General features: G+C 38.6%; 1 protein-coding gene across 5 annotated transcripts in view; it reads right to left on the reverse strand.

Moving 5' to 3' along the window:
- The window catches only part of phf14 (PHD finger protein 14), an 85,768-nt gene that overhangs the window by 53,991 nt on the left and 16,431 nt on the right, over window positions 1-15,346 (reverse strand). For 3 of the 5 annotated variants that reach the window (XM_082187051.1, XM_082187050.1, XM_082187054.1), the window contains exons 5-10: window positions 10,902-11,061; window positions 10,033-10,144; window positions 7,151-7,288; window positions 2,458-2,622; window positions 2,087-2,357; window positions 1,066-1,172 (exon numbers count right to left, since the gene is read on the reverse strand). In XM_082187051.1, coding sequence (XP_082043177.1) covers window positions 1,066-1,172; window positions 2,087-2,357; window positions 2,458-2,622; window positions 7,151-7,288; window positions 10,033-10,144; window positions 10,902-11,061 — 953 coding nt within the window. The remainder of the gene's footprint in view (window positions 1-1,065; window positions 1,173-2,086; window positions 2,358-2,457; window positions 2,623-7,150; window positions 7,289-10,032; window positions 10,145-10,901; window positions 11,062-15,346) is intronic. The other 2 variants (XM_082187053.1, XM_082187052.1) reach the window with 1 other exon arrangement.

Raw genomic sequence — 15,346 nt, forward strand, 5'->3', positions numbered from 1 at the left:
TGATGCAAACGTTAAGCAGTTATGTCAAAAATATCAAACCCGACAAATCAAACTAAAAGCAAAAAACTATGTAACATACTATATAATTCAGGATTATTAGACACAATTTTAAGATGACTCAGACCACTGCTTTAGACAACTTTTGTGAATAAGCAGTCAGCTTTCCACAGATGTTGATTTCCTCAGGATCTCTCTCCAAGGCCGGCATCGTGCTAATGCATGTTGAGTGCCATAATTAACAACACACACTCCATTAATACCGCTTAATACATGTGGCACAGAAAGACTAGACGCCACATTAACTCCAACTTCTCGCTTTCATTCTACTCCTCATTGGGACAAATGAGAAAACACCATCTACCCAAATCTGCTTCAAGAGATCATGTTTAGAAGGATTGAGGGTCGGTGGCGAATAAATAAAGCAGCACAGAACGTTAGCTGCTGTTATACCATACCAGGGGTTTTAAATAAAATTCACGAGTTTGGATTTTGTTTCGTTTTAGTTTAATTGTTCATAAATATATTTTGATTATTTGATTGGATTTTGGAAAAAGAGTAGTTGGCTGTTTTACAGGCTTTTTTCCTAATTTTTTTTATTTTTTATTTTATTGCTTACCAACCAGTGTTATTAACCAAAAACGATTAAAATGGCTCGTTCATTTTGTTTTGTTTTAGAGAAATCGGTCTTTTGCTAAATTTTTATTTCAGTTAACAAAAATGTTATTCACTACCAGTTTTTGTCATCAAATGTTCTGTTAACAAACATGACCTTGTGTTATACAGGATCTTAGCAGGATCTGCTTTTTTATTTCTCTCTGCAGTTGGTCTGGAACAAAGTAGCTTAAAAGGAGATTTCACAGTTGCATAGTAAATTGAAAGACTGGAGCATAATTGGCATTATTTAGTAGCTGTTCAGGAGTTACGCTCTTGGGATAATATTCCAGCGGTGCGTCATTATTTCATGGTGTGCTTGCCTCTTCTTAAGCACCAATAGCCCAAACAAGACAAGCGCTAATATACAAAACAGATGCTAGCGAGAGCCTGGAGTGTCAACAATAGGCAGACCTTATCATACTCCATGTGCAGCTTCTCCTGCTCACTCTCCAGCTTGTCTTTGAGGTTCTTCTGCTCCACGATGTTGTCCTGGATCTGAATCATCCTCATGTTCCGCTCTGAATACCAAAAGACAAACAAATCGATACTGAGATTTCTATCAGAGTACAGGAAAAACTATATCAAAAGGAGATTGAGGGAGAAAGCATGAAAAAAAGAGGAACGTTGGGGGGAAAAAAGAGGGAGAGAAAGTGCACTTATAGAGGATAGGCCTCCTGCTGGAACCTAATGGAGTGTGTGCCCAAGGTTACTCCACACATCTGCTCTTAACATCACTCATTTGGAGGGCAAGTGCCTAGCTACAAGGCTACAGAGCGGGATGCATGTCTTGCGCTCACTGTCTGATACCGCCTACGGTTCTGCAGACAGATTCAAGTGTGTTAGGGACAGTAAGCTACATGCTACAAATGCATCAATGCTTGTTCCATCCATTAAAAAGAAAAAAGCAGATTGAGAAATGCCGTTTCTCGAAAAATAGGTCATAGGCCTGATGAGTTATTTCTACTTAAAGTCCCCCTGTAGTGAAAATCAAGCTTTTAAATGTCGTTTATGTGTCTATGTGGTGTTTTTAATAAGATTTAAGAAAAAACATGTGCAAAGTCAACAACATTGCTGAGTATTTTCTCCTTAAAACTGCAGTGAACCAAAAACAGAATCCAAAACGCGTTTTGAAATTGCTGATGTTTCTGACGTCACAAACTACCCTGTAACCAATCAGTTCAACGTGTGATCGTCAACGAGTGGATCTCTGAGCTGGTGTGAGTGAGTGGAAGCAGGGCTAATTTGCATATTCATAGAACTGCGTATACTAAATGAGGAAAGGGTGTAGAGTTAGATTCAAGCTATTTTAAGGCATAAAACTTGAAAAAATGTCATTTAGATGATCAAACATGAGTGTTAAGGGATGAAATTATTGACTACAGGAGGACTTTTAATCATTTGAATTAGCAAATGAGAAACCAAAACCACTAACCTAGGTAGTAGTTAACAAAGTCTGCCGTGAGGGCAGGCTGCTTATGTTTACGCCGTCCATCTACGCTTGCGCTGGTATCAGATGTGTCCACGGGGAAGATGTCTGTGCTGATACCCATGAGCTCGGCTTTACGCATCAGCTTACGAATGGCTGATGCACTAGAGGTGAGCGGTCGGGGAAGCTTCTCTCGGGGGACCCACGCCTGCGGTCGAGTGTTTCGAGACAGCTCTGCTTTCGCTCTGTACTGCTGGAGCCGAGTGGTTATTCGAGCCTAGAGGTCAGGAAATCATGGACATTTAAAATAAATTATGATTGATCATTCACAAGACTGTCTCACGTGTGGAAGAATGTGTCCAGATGGTAAATCTGACCTGAGCGGTAAATCTGACCTGAGCTTCAGGTGTGAGTTGCTTCTCTCTTTCCTGCAAAGACACTTTGCAATAAGACTGCAGGGCCAGGTAGTTCTTCCTTTTCCATTTCCTGTCAAAGCGGTCTGCGTGCTGCTTGCAGTATGCAAAGAAGGGATCTGCAATGTCCTGTGGGTGAAAATGGATCATGACTAGTGTAGATACAGACCCAAGAGAGCTTAAATCTTGAACCTTAGCTTGATAAAACAAGAAAAAGAAAAGTCAGTGATGAACGACAACTTCTCATTAATAATTCTGAAAACAAAACACATGTAGCAACCATGTTTGTGTGTTGATAAGATTATGAAACATCTGATACGCTTGCGTGACAGTTAATCACTGTATCTAAGTGATTCAAGATTCTGATTGGATGATGTGTATACACAGCCACTGTAAAACAAGACGACGTTACATTTTGGGGCTGTTTACACCTGGTCACTTCATGCATTTTTACTGACCGGATAGTTATCTGATTTGATAAAACTGTTCCATTTACACTCGGCCACAAAAATGTGTCTCCACAAAAGTAATCTAAATCCGAACTTGAAGTCCACAACTCCGACGAAAGCAACATCTGCACTGTATTTTACTTATCAGCTAATTTTAAGATCAAAGACCGCAATAGGAGAGAGAGCAGCATCACCAATGGTACGATAATTTAGTTTCACTACTTTTAATGAAGATGACTGAGTTTTAAGCTTCAGGATCCGATGCAGACTTTTTAAATTTGCAGCAGATTGCATGTCGGCTTGCTGAAGAGATACTCGGCAATTCATATGTGTGGTGAATGCGATGCGTGTTCCAGTAGCCTATAACACATTCTCACACATTTAATTGTTTTTACAATTTTGGGAGGAATAACATTTGCATATGTGGCTTCAACAACCAGATGCATTTCAAACCTCCTCCTGAAGTGGTTTGAGTGATCGGATTTAAATCGTAAGGCATTTACACCTGGTCTTTTCAGAAAAGCATGAAGTGACCAGGTGTTTGGCCCTTTATTGTGTGAAAGTTTTATGTGGTAAGCCTGGCGTATAATATAATCTGTGTAATATCATATTAATGCATTTTCATACTGCATGATGCATACCGTACAGTTAAACAGTTTTGAGTGTATTGTTTGAGGAATACATTTTTATAGCAAGGATACATTAAATGCATCAAAAGTGAAAGTAAAAAATGTATAACGTTATAAAATAAGATAAGATTTCTATTTCAAATCAATGTTGTTCTATTGAACTTGTTGAATCTGCATATTAGAATGACTTATGAAGGATCATGTGACACTGAAGACTACAGTAATGGCTGCTGAAAATCCAGTTGCCATCACAGGAATAAATTACATAAAAAAAAAAAAAAAGTTATTTTACATTTTAATATCATCTCACATTACTGTTTTTGCTGCCTTGGTGAGCATAATCTTAGAAAACATGGAAAATATCTCTCCAAACTTTTGAATGGTAGCGGACGTTGCGAATAAATTAAATAATCATTAATGAGGTACTTGTTCATCATATTTTCTTGTTACTTAATAACAATACTTTTAGTCTGGGAGGGACGATGAACTTTAGCTTATTCACTCTAACCTGGTTGATGTAAACTAATATGGTATTATTAGTATTGTATTTTTGTTTAAAGTGCCCCTATTGTGGTTTTTCGAATATTCCCTTTCATGCAGTGTGTAACATATCTGTTTGTGAATGTAAAAGGTCTGCAAAGTTGTAAAGTTGAAAGTGCACGATAAATAAAGAATCGACTCTGAACCGCCTAAACGAGTCGTTTGTATTTCGAATCCTACTGTGTGACGGTTCTGTCACTAGAAAATACATTTGCATAATGCCTGCCTCTGTTGTACGTTGTCCGCAACTTGATCAGCCCTCAAATGTCATTTTACTGACGATTGATTAAAACAAATGCAGATGTCAAAGTCAGAGTATTATAAAATAATCTGCTGATGTCTAGAGTGACGTCTCGGCTGTGGTGCAAAACTATTTTTAATCTACTTCTTAAAATGCACACAACTTGGAGGAATCTGAGGGAAGGGTTTATGTCTTTGAGAACACAATCTGAGTTATTCCATTCAGGTTATTTTAAGATTTTTCATCATCTTAACTTAGACAATTCCTGCAGGTTTTATTTTGAGTGCTTGTGTGCTCACACACCTGATCATTTTAACGTACAATTTGATTATGGAGGAAATGGTAGTATCTTCTGAATTACAGGCTGACGCATTCTTGCTGTTGTGATAATGACGCCCAGCACTCCACGTTTTTATAGACCACCAGTGTCTGTGCATTCTCCGATAGCCGTGATAAATAGCTGGTCACAAAAGGCCTGTAAAAATTCCCCTCTCTTTTAAAGGACGAGTACATTTTGCAGAGAATGAGGGAGCTGAAGCCGAGGGGCAAGACAATGACTGATGTAAGGCTGGCAGGATTTTTCCAGGAATGGAAGTGGACTGCCTTTCTCAGAAACAGCCTTTTTCAGAAAAGGAGGGAACCTTAGAACAATGTCAACCTGTTTCAGCAGTTTCAAATCTCTGCAGCAGAGACGTCAGCAGCAAGTTTCTCCTCCCTGGTTACATCTCCTCGTCACACGCATAGCATTTCAACCCCTCCCTCGAGGGCAGATGGAAGCACAGCCATTTCCCCGTCAACCACGGAATCGTTTAGGCTTAAGGTGTCTCGCTGGATGCTATCAGCCCACTCACCTGTTGATATGAGGCCCTTTGCACAGCTGACTGGATTAAGTGGATTGCAGTGAGTAGGCACTTTTCGTCAGTGTTTATCTGCACTGAACGCCACCATCATGTGCTTCTCCAATATGGACTGAATATTTGAGCCATGAGGCTGATGGTCTGTGACCACGGGCTGGGAATTTGTTCGACTGGCTGGCCTTGTGCTCTGAGCCCTCTTCCTATGCTTATGTGTATCTATTTGATAAACTCATGCATTTGAAGTTCAAACATGCATGTGTAATATGCGTGTTCACAGAGAATCAGAATCTAGAGAATAAGGGATAGTCCATTTAAAAGTTCACACAATGTCGTATGACTTTGTTCCGTGGAATAAAAGAGAAGAAATGTATTTATTTTTTGATTATGCATTCGTAACTAGAGCTTTCAAGCTTCGAAAAGGATACAAAAGCATCATAAAAGTATCATAATAATAATAATAATATTCCATGATTTGCATCCTATACTTCACATTTTTAGCATTCAGTTTTGTGTGACAAACTGGCATTTAAGTTATTCACTGATAATATTCCTCTCCAGTAACCTCTATTAACCACTGCTAATCGAGTCAAACTTGAGAACCGAATTCGTCAGATTCATGAATTAATCATTCATTTCACTGAAAAGATCATGCTCAAAAGAATGATTTGTTCATGAATCTGCTACATAATTAAGCAATCAAATGGCTTCAGAAGGGTTGGAAAATAGCACCTGTACCATATATAAGTCACATGGACTACTTTTATGATATTTTCATGGTGCTTTTTGTACTTTTAGAGCTTGGTTACCCTGTAATCATCCACTTTCATTATAGTACAAAGAGTGGCCAGGATACCTTTGTACTCCACAAAAGTCCGTCAGCCCAACAGGTTTTGAAATAAATGTGGGTAAAAGCTATTTGCTTTTTGAAATGGATTTAAGGACACGCAGAATAGGTTTTTTTTTTGGTGAGAAAAAAAGAAAAGAAAAGGAAAAGACTGAAAGAATTAGCTTACAAGCCTGATTACAAGAGGTTGACAGGCTGGAGAGTGTAAAAAGAAAAGAAAACCTTACAAAGCTGTCATCACAAGACTGTGACAGTGGAAAAAGTTGTAGAAAATAAACATCAATTAAAGGGTTAGTTCACCCAAAAATGAAAATTCTGTCAGTAATTACTCACCCTCATGTTGTTCCAACCGCGTAAGACCTTCGTTCATCTTCGGAACACAAATTAAGATATTTTTGATGAAGTCTGAGAGCTGATCACTTCTCCATAGGATGCTAGGTGGCCCAAACTTGCTGGCCCAGAAAAGTTATTAAAGAGATCGTTAATATAGTCCAAGTGACTACAGTGGCTCAATCTTAAGTATATCAAGCGACGAGAATACTTATTGTGCGCAAAAACAAACAAAAATAACGACTTTATTCCACTATTAATTTCCTTCTCTCTGGGCCTCGTAGTGTTTTTGCGCTGCGCGTCTGTGTTACACGTCATCACGCATCACACACGTGACCAGCGTCGGCCAATAGTGAGCCTACGTGGTGACGTGTAACACAGACGCGCTGCGCAAAAACACTACGAGGCCCAGAGAGAAGGAAATGAATAGTGGAATAAAGTCGTTATTTTTGTTTGTTTTTGCGCACAAAAAGTATTCTCGTCGCTTGATATACTTAAGATTGAGCCACTGTAGTCACTTGGACTATATTAACGATCTCTTTAATAACTTTTCTGGGCCAGCAAGTTTGGGCCACCTAGCATCCTATGGAGAAGTGATCAGCTCTCAGATTTCATAAAAAATATCTTAATTTGTGTTCCGAAGATGAACGAAGGTCTTACGCAGTTGGAACAACATGAGGGTGAGTAATTACTGACAGAATTTTCATTTTTGAGTGAACTAACCCTTTAAATGGAGATTAAAGTGGCTGACCACATAACACACTAACCTCTTCTGCAGCAGCTTCAGACAGCAGCCCTTCCCGTTGAGCACACGTAACGTGGAAGAATGAGCGGCACATTCCAGCATCACAGCTGATGCAAACGCCTGTGCGAGCAAAGCGTGCGTCCTCACACAAACTGCACTCCTGCAAACCATCAACCCAACCAGGCCGTTGTGACAAAACTATGACATACTTGAAAAACATGGCATTAAAAAAAAAACTTTCTAGCATTTGCTGACTTCAGGTCTTATCACTTTCATACTAATGACTTGGGAATATTTCTGTTTTTGCAAAGTCAAGAAAGGTAAAGCGCTAGCTGATTGTGTAACAGAGCTTTGATATGAAAAAATAAAAATCTTTAAACACCATTATAACAATCCCACATTCATTTACTGTATAGTTCTATATTTAAGATAAAGTGGACAACGAGGCTCTAAAAGCCCATTTGACTTTCTCCAATTACTGGAGTTCAAAATTAAAATAATAATAGCCTTTCTCTAGGAGTAATTTCTTTTCACATGTACAGCACAAACCATTAAAGAAAGCCGTTCAAGTGCTTCTAAAGTAATTTGCTTCCCAGTAAAAGGAACCTCTTCTGACTTACTGACACATAAAATAATGTCAGATAGAGTAAATGTCAAAATGTCTACAGTCGACAGAAATTCTTGGGAAGGAAATGAAAGACGCCCTTTGCTCACAGAAGAGAGTCAGCATTTCACATAATTTATCAGAAAATTTATTTTTTGTTACTAAAAAAAAAGTGTTTTCATGATTCAGTATTAATAGATGTCATGCAATGTGCAAGCAGCAGCAATGTGCAAGCATGCAATTGTTATAGTTTTAACAATATCTAGGATGCACCAATTTATCAACTATTTTAATGAGTGTCATCAGCTGATATTCATCTTACATCCATAAATAATATACCAAATAAACATTTACCATTCAAAAACTACGAGTAAGGAAGATTAAAATGATATATCGATTCTGTCAAATTGATTAATCACATCTAAAAAAGTTTGTTTATATGATGTATATATGTTTTTCCATTTTCAACATTGATAATAATCAGAAATGATTCTTGAGCAGCAAATCTGCATATTAGAATGATTTCTGAAGGATGATGTGACACTTTAGACTGGAGTAATAACTGAAAATTCAGACTTACCAAATGAACTGTTTTCTATTTAATATAATAAAATGTATGTGTGTGTATATATATGTATATATATACACTCACCTAAAGGATTATTAGGAACACCATACTAATACTGTGTTTGACCCCCTTTCACCTTCAGAACTGCCTTAATTCTACGTGGCATTGATTCAACAAGGTGCTGAAAGCATTCTTTAGAAATGTTGGCCCCTGTTTATGAAAAGCTAAATAAATAATAAAAGAAAAAAAAGAAATGTTGGCCCATATTGATAGGATAGCATCTTGCAGTTGATGGAGATTTGTGGGATGCACATCCAGGGCACGAAGCTCCCGTTCCACCACATCCCAAAGATGCTCTATTGGGTTGAGATCTGGTGACTGTGGGGGCCATTTTAGTACAGTGAACTCATTGTCATGTTCAAGAAACCAATTTGAAATGATTCGAGCTTTGTGACATGGTGCATTATCCTGCTGGAAGTAGCCTTCAGAGGATGGGTACATGGTGGTCATAAAGGGATGGACATGGTCAGAAACAATGCTCAGGTAGGCCGTGGCATTTAAACGATGCCCAATTGGCACTAAGGGGCCTAAAGTGTGCCAAGAAAACATCCCCCACACCATTACAGCACCACCACCAGCCTGCACAGTGGTAACAAGGCATGATGGATCCATGTTCTCATTCTGTTTACGCCAAATTCTGACTCTACCATCTGAATGTCTCAACAGAAATCGAGACTCATCAGACCAGGCAACATTTTTCCAGTCTTCAACTGTCCAATTTTGGTGAGCTTGTGCAAATTGTAGCCTCTTTTTCCTATTTGTAGTGGAGATGAGTGGTACCCAGTGGGGTCTTCTGCTGTTGTAGCCCATCCGCCTCAAGGTTGTGCGTGTTGTGGCTTCACAAATACTTTGCTGCATACCTCGGTTGTAACGAGTGGTTATTTCAGTCAAAGTTGCTCTTCTATCAGCTTGAATCAGTCGGCCCATTCTCCTCTGACCTCTAGCATCAACAAGGCATTTTCGCCCACAGGACTGCTGCATACTGGATGTTTTTCCCTTTTCACACCATTCTTTGTAAACCCTAGAAATGGTTGTGCGTGAAAATCCCAGTAACTGAGCAGATTGTGAAATACTCAGACCGGCCCGTCTGGCACCAACAACCATGCCACGCTCAAAATTGCTTAAATCACCTTTCTTTCCCATTCTGACATTCAGTTTGGAGTTCAGGAGATTGTCTTGACCAGGACCACACCCCTAAATGCATTGAAGCAACTGCCATGTGATTGGTTGATTAGATAATTGCATTAATGAGAAATTGAACAGGTGTTCCTAATAATCCTTTAGGTGAGTGTATATATGTATATATATATGCATGTATATATGCATGTATATATATATTAATATATCACAATATTTTTACAAATTAACTTTCCAGTTTTACTGTATTTTTGATCAAATAAATGCAGCTTTGGTGAGCATAAGAGACATCTTTCATTGAGAAAAAAAATCTTACCCACCCCAAACTTTTTGTGTAAAAGTAGTATAACAATTTATAATTTCACTGTATGAAGAATTTTGCTGCAGCATAAGAAAGAAATTCTTTAAGTCAACGTTTGGGTCAAATTTGGTTGATTAGTGTTAATATCGGCTTACCAGTATTAACAACCTGTTTTTGAGCTAATGATCATATTTTTTTTGTAGCTGTGTGTCATTAATAACTTCTGATACTTGCCTTTGCCCCATACTTTGAGTAGTTCATCTCTGTGAGTGTTACTGGCCTCAGCTTGTCAATATCTCCAAATGCGACGCCTGGAACATAAAGGGCACACACCACGTGCACCCACCTTCAGCAGAACAAAATAAAGTTGAGTTTTCATCTGTAATATCTAAATTACACAATTATAATAGTATAAGGACAGGTTCTTATTCACTTCATGTGCTGAATAACAAATCAAGATAGTAATGATCCAGATGTCCACTATTAGAAGAACAAAGCAGCATCTAGTTAATGGACTACTATTCGCTAGGCTATTCCCTGAATAACTGCTCTACCCTTAAGCTCTTCAGAGGAGAAAATACTCAGCTGAAGGTTCAAATGTACTCTAACTTGACCATTTGGTGTGACAAAATTTCAAATGCAGACTTTAGGAAGGAGAATCCGAAGTCCAATATAAAGATATCCATCTCTGGTGAGCGAACGCTCCACACTTTAATTTGCTGTGTTTTTCATGCTCTAGTGAAGTAGTAAATTTGGGTGCAGGCGGGCTGAGGAGCACTATCAGTGATAACGTGGCTTGAGTCTTCACGCTTCAGATGCCTCTCTCTTTCTCTTCCTCTCCCTCTCTCTCATAGCCCTAACCCTCCCTCCCTCCCTCCTAGCCAAATCCACCACCTTTTCTCTCCTTCACAAACCTGTCCCTCTTCAAGTATTTCACTTATTTAGCATCTTTTCAGAATCTTTGCTCAGAGAATGCCACAAAACTTTCAACGAATGAACAACAATTAAAGAAGTAAAAGGTGTGACGGGGATGGCAGTGCCTTTAATTAATCTACTAATGATGATAAAATGTAATATCAGACCACGCATCGGTTAAAACGCACCTCCCCGCATCAGTTTCTTTGAAGATGCCGTCCTGACTGGGACAGAGTTCACAGCTGGGTGTAACGCCATTCTTGCAAGCGTCACAGAACCACGGTTCTGTTGAGTTCTCTGAGGCCGAGCTCATGATAGAGTCACTTTCACCATCAACACCATAGCAACCTGAGGGAACAAGAAAAATCAAATGAATGTTGAGTAAATGTTGAGTATTACTGACTGCTCAGTAAGTTCTTATATTATAACCCATTCACAATCAAACAACATACTAAATTATCTGAGAAATATGATATATTTATATTATTTTCAAAAATGGTGTACACTACACACAGACACAAATGCATACACTTACATACACTGCCCAGCCCAAAAAAAGAAAAAAGAAATCACTGTTTGGATTTAAAAGGGCAAATGCAAATGTGATTATTATATGTCTAGCATGTTATATATGTTTGACAACAATTCTTCTAACCCTAATTGATAGAGTGTGTAGCTTTTCACTTCTTAAACAACCATGTAGGAAGACACATCATGGCCATAATCCAGGATGACAATGTCAAGATTCATCAGGCTCAAATTGTGAAAGAATGGTTGGGAAGGAGCATGAAGAATCATTTTCATACATGAACTGGTTCCTCTGAGTCCAGACCTTAAATCATTGAAAGTATTTGCGATGTGCTGGAGGAGACTTTACAGAGTGCTGGACTCTTGCATTGTCAATACAAGATCTTGACCAAAAAAGATGCACCTCTTGATGTAAATAACATCACAACATTCATTTCCATCAAGAAGTGCATCAATTTTGAATGAATATGTGAATATGTTGCCAGGACAATTACAAATCTGAACTACAGCAGAAAATATCCTTAGTGCTGAGCTGCATGATGTTACAGTTGTGCCTGGCAGAGTGTCAAAAGAACAAAGACATCTAGAGCACAGAATGGTTTTGTTGCTATACTTTTTCCCACAAAGATAAAAAATAAGGCCATTTGATCGAATTGTAGCATCACAAGTCCATAAAGATGGAAGTATTGGACCAATGAAAGCATTTTAATGCTGTCACCTTAATTTCCTCGGGTTGCAAAGACAATTACTGTGCTGATCAGGTTACCATGACGCCTATTACACTCAGCAAACGTGCTCCATGCCACCAATAAGGACGGCAATCAGCTCCTTCTCAACACTAGAGATAACGTTCCTGTTCCTAATACAGCAAACCGGCCCCCGGGCGCAGGAGAAATGGAGAGAGAGACAATCAAATAAAAGTTCAGATCCTTTACATACTCACCACAAAAGACCCAAACAGCAGAGTGTGCAGAGAATGCTTAAGCATGGCTTCTCTCTGAGCCCTAACCAGCAGGCTAAACTACTACCACTTCTAGGTTTGTGGTGATAAACATGATATTGTGTAGAACACGGGAATTGTAGACATTAAAGGGGACTTATTATGCCCCTTTTTAGAAGATGTAATATAAGTCTCAGTTGTTCTCAGAATGTGTCTGTGAAGTTTCAGCTCAAAATGCCCCCCAGTTCATTTATTATGCCATGTTGTAAATGCCCATTTTTGAGTTGAAGGATAAAAATGCTGTTTTTGTGTATGTATCTTTATATGCAAATGAGCTACTGCTCCACGTCCCGCCTTCCAGAAGAGGGCGGAGCCTGTACAGCTCGCGCCTCCGATATGCTGCCAAAAACTAAAACATCTGTTTGGGTTTGATTATCATCTCTATCGCGGTCACGCTCACGTGACATTGCAGTTCATCATCATCATCATCATGAAAGTTTATTAGCATGCATTTTGAAGCCATATCAGTCTAAACTTCTGATTTATGGTTTTCTGAGCGCACACACCCGAAAAACGCGCACAGAGAGCTGGATGTCAGACAGTCCATCCCCTGAGTATTAAACTAAGTTATCTTTCATGTCTTATTGCACTTAAACTGTCAAATACACACAATTTTACGTCAAACAAAGTTCACATTAACAGTCGGTTATGTCTGTGAACGTAAACAGCAAGTAAAGAAATAGCATGTGTATATTAGATCTGTATTTTAAAGTGAAAGCCGCATAATATATACAGTACCTATTGATATGCTGTTAATATGAATCAAACAACTAAAGAAAAAAAGAAAATCACTCACTGCTCTTGATTAAATTAACTTTAGTAGCTTTAATAAGAATACATTTCTTACTTGAATGCTGCTGTTGGCGAGGAGATAAACATGGCAGACTGTGTACAGCTCACTCAGGGCGGGATCTATGCTAATGAGCAGTCCATCAGCAGTCGTGGGCGGGGCCTGTACAATGTGACATCACATTGCATAGAAACTGCAAACGGCTTGTACTGAGACACTGCTTATGATTTACGGGGATTCAAAAAAAGAGGAGTGAGTGGATTTTTACCATTATAGGGTGGTTGTGCACACACTACTGACGCACATTTATGTTCAAAAACCATGTTAAAGTGAATTTTGCATAATAGCTTTAATATAAGAAAGCTGAAGGGATACATTAAGGTGTGCAATTTTGTGCTGATTGTGTAAGGTAAGATATGTTGAGCTTGACAATTTATGTTTGCCAGAATCATTCAGGTCACTTTATCCAAGAGGAAACACAAATTGCGTGACCATAGCTGTAACTGAAGCACACATGAAGAGCACACAGCATCACTCACCAGTAGAATCAAATAAGAGGCTTTTCATACCCTCATCTTGCAGTCATTTTGAACCATGCGGTAATGGGTACCATTACGAAGCCCAGCCCGACGTTTATTTTCTTAAAGAAAGGTATTATGGGAACACTGCTGGCAACAGTTGGGTGCGTATTACTGACTAGGCTTTGAACCATAGGGCTGGAGCTTGCGATGATCAGTTTGCTGGTTTAACTGACTTACTGCTGAACCGTCAAGCAAATCTCCGATGTTCCTTTTGAACTCAGATACAAAGCTGGACCTGCTAAGCCACAGGGTGCTGGCTAATATGAGCTAAGCTGGAAAAAAGTGATGACTATGGGAGAGCATCATAATCCCTGAGGAGAAGATTATCCTTGTCAGAAATGACGAGCTTGGCAGTTAAAGAGCGACCTGGGGAAGGGTGGTGACAATCAAGAGGAACACTTTTAAGATTCAATGGAGGAAGGTTCGGGATGAGTTCAGAAAGAGTTAACAAGCTAGGCTGATGTGTGTATGTGTACATCAGAGTATGACTGCAATCAGACAATGAGGCAAAGCGTGCTGGCATTATGCACAGTGTGTGTGTTCTCCAACAATTTATTCGTTAGGTGTTAAATTTCACTCACAATGTTCAAACAATGATGGTGAATGCAATCATTTATCTGCAGGCTATAAAATAACTGAGTTGCTTTATTTGCATCTCTAATAGCCAAAAGGAACAGAATAACTTCATTACAGTTCTGACTTCAAGCAAATGATTTCATGCAGCGATCATGATATACAGTATTTTCACAAAGGTCAGAGTAACTCATGATCATGTAGATAGTTGTCTGAGCACCAATCTTTCATAACAGGAGATTACTATATTAAATTATTAATGTGCAACTAACAACTAATGGCCAGATATGGCAGAATTCTAACAACTGTTTTCCAATGAAAAAAATTAAACCATTTGTTGCATGACGATTGAAAAAGACTTTGTTTTAAGCTAAAAATACAATTACTATAAGGCACCTACAACAGAACTGAAAGGAACCAGTCTCCGAAGGGGTTTTAAAAAGAGTTATGCTCACAAAGGCTGCATTGAATGTGTAATATTGTGAAATATGATGATTTAAATTAAACCATAAATAGCCTTTATGTAACAATGTAAATGTAAAAATTTAAATGTAAAAATGTTAATGTATTTTCTGTCACACTTTTAATCAACGTAATCCATCCTTGTTGACTAAAAGTAGTATTTTCGTCAAGAAAAATGTGTATTATTTAAGCGGTAAAGTCTAAAATGTTAAACAGTAGGCAAACCAGTAGAAAACAATGAAATTGTGGCTGTGTTATACTTGTGGCTATAAACAGTGCATTCAAGTTATTGCATTACTCATGCAACTGTTACTGTTCATTTCTAAGTTCATTTTTAAGTTCTAATTGAACCCAGAAGATTCCTTTAAGATGAAGTCCTTTGACTCTTTGTCTTTGTCAAATGATTAATGAGGAGACGTTCAGCGCAGCGATGTATTTCAATTATATTCACTCCGTTTCTTCCCTAAATGCTAATATTTTTCATCCCGGATGAAGAAGATTTATTCAATATATCAAATATTTGCCATGTCAGCATGCAAAGCAGGACCACAGACAGGAACAACAGAACCAAGTCGGGGGGCACGGGAATGAATGAATAGGGCCAATTAGAACCAAAAAGACTTGGCAGATGAGAAAGAGTGGGGGGATATGAGGTAAGAGCTACGAATGGCAGCTGCCTTGATGTAAATCAGCCAAATT

This window comes from Leuciscus leuciscus (assembly GCF_965113295.1).
Source record: "Leuciscus leuciscus genome assembly, chromosome: 12".
NCBI classification, from domain to species: Eukaryota; Metazoa; Chordata; class Actinopteri; order Cypriniformes; family Leuciscidae; genus Leuciscus; species Leuciscus leuciscus.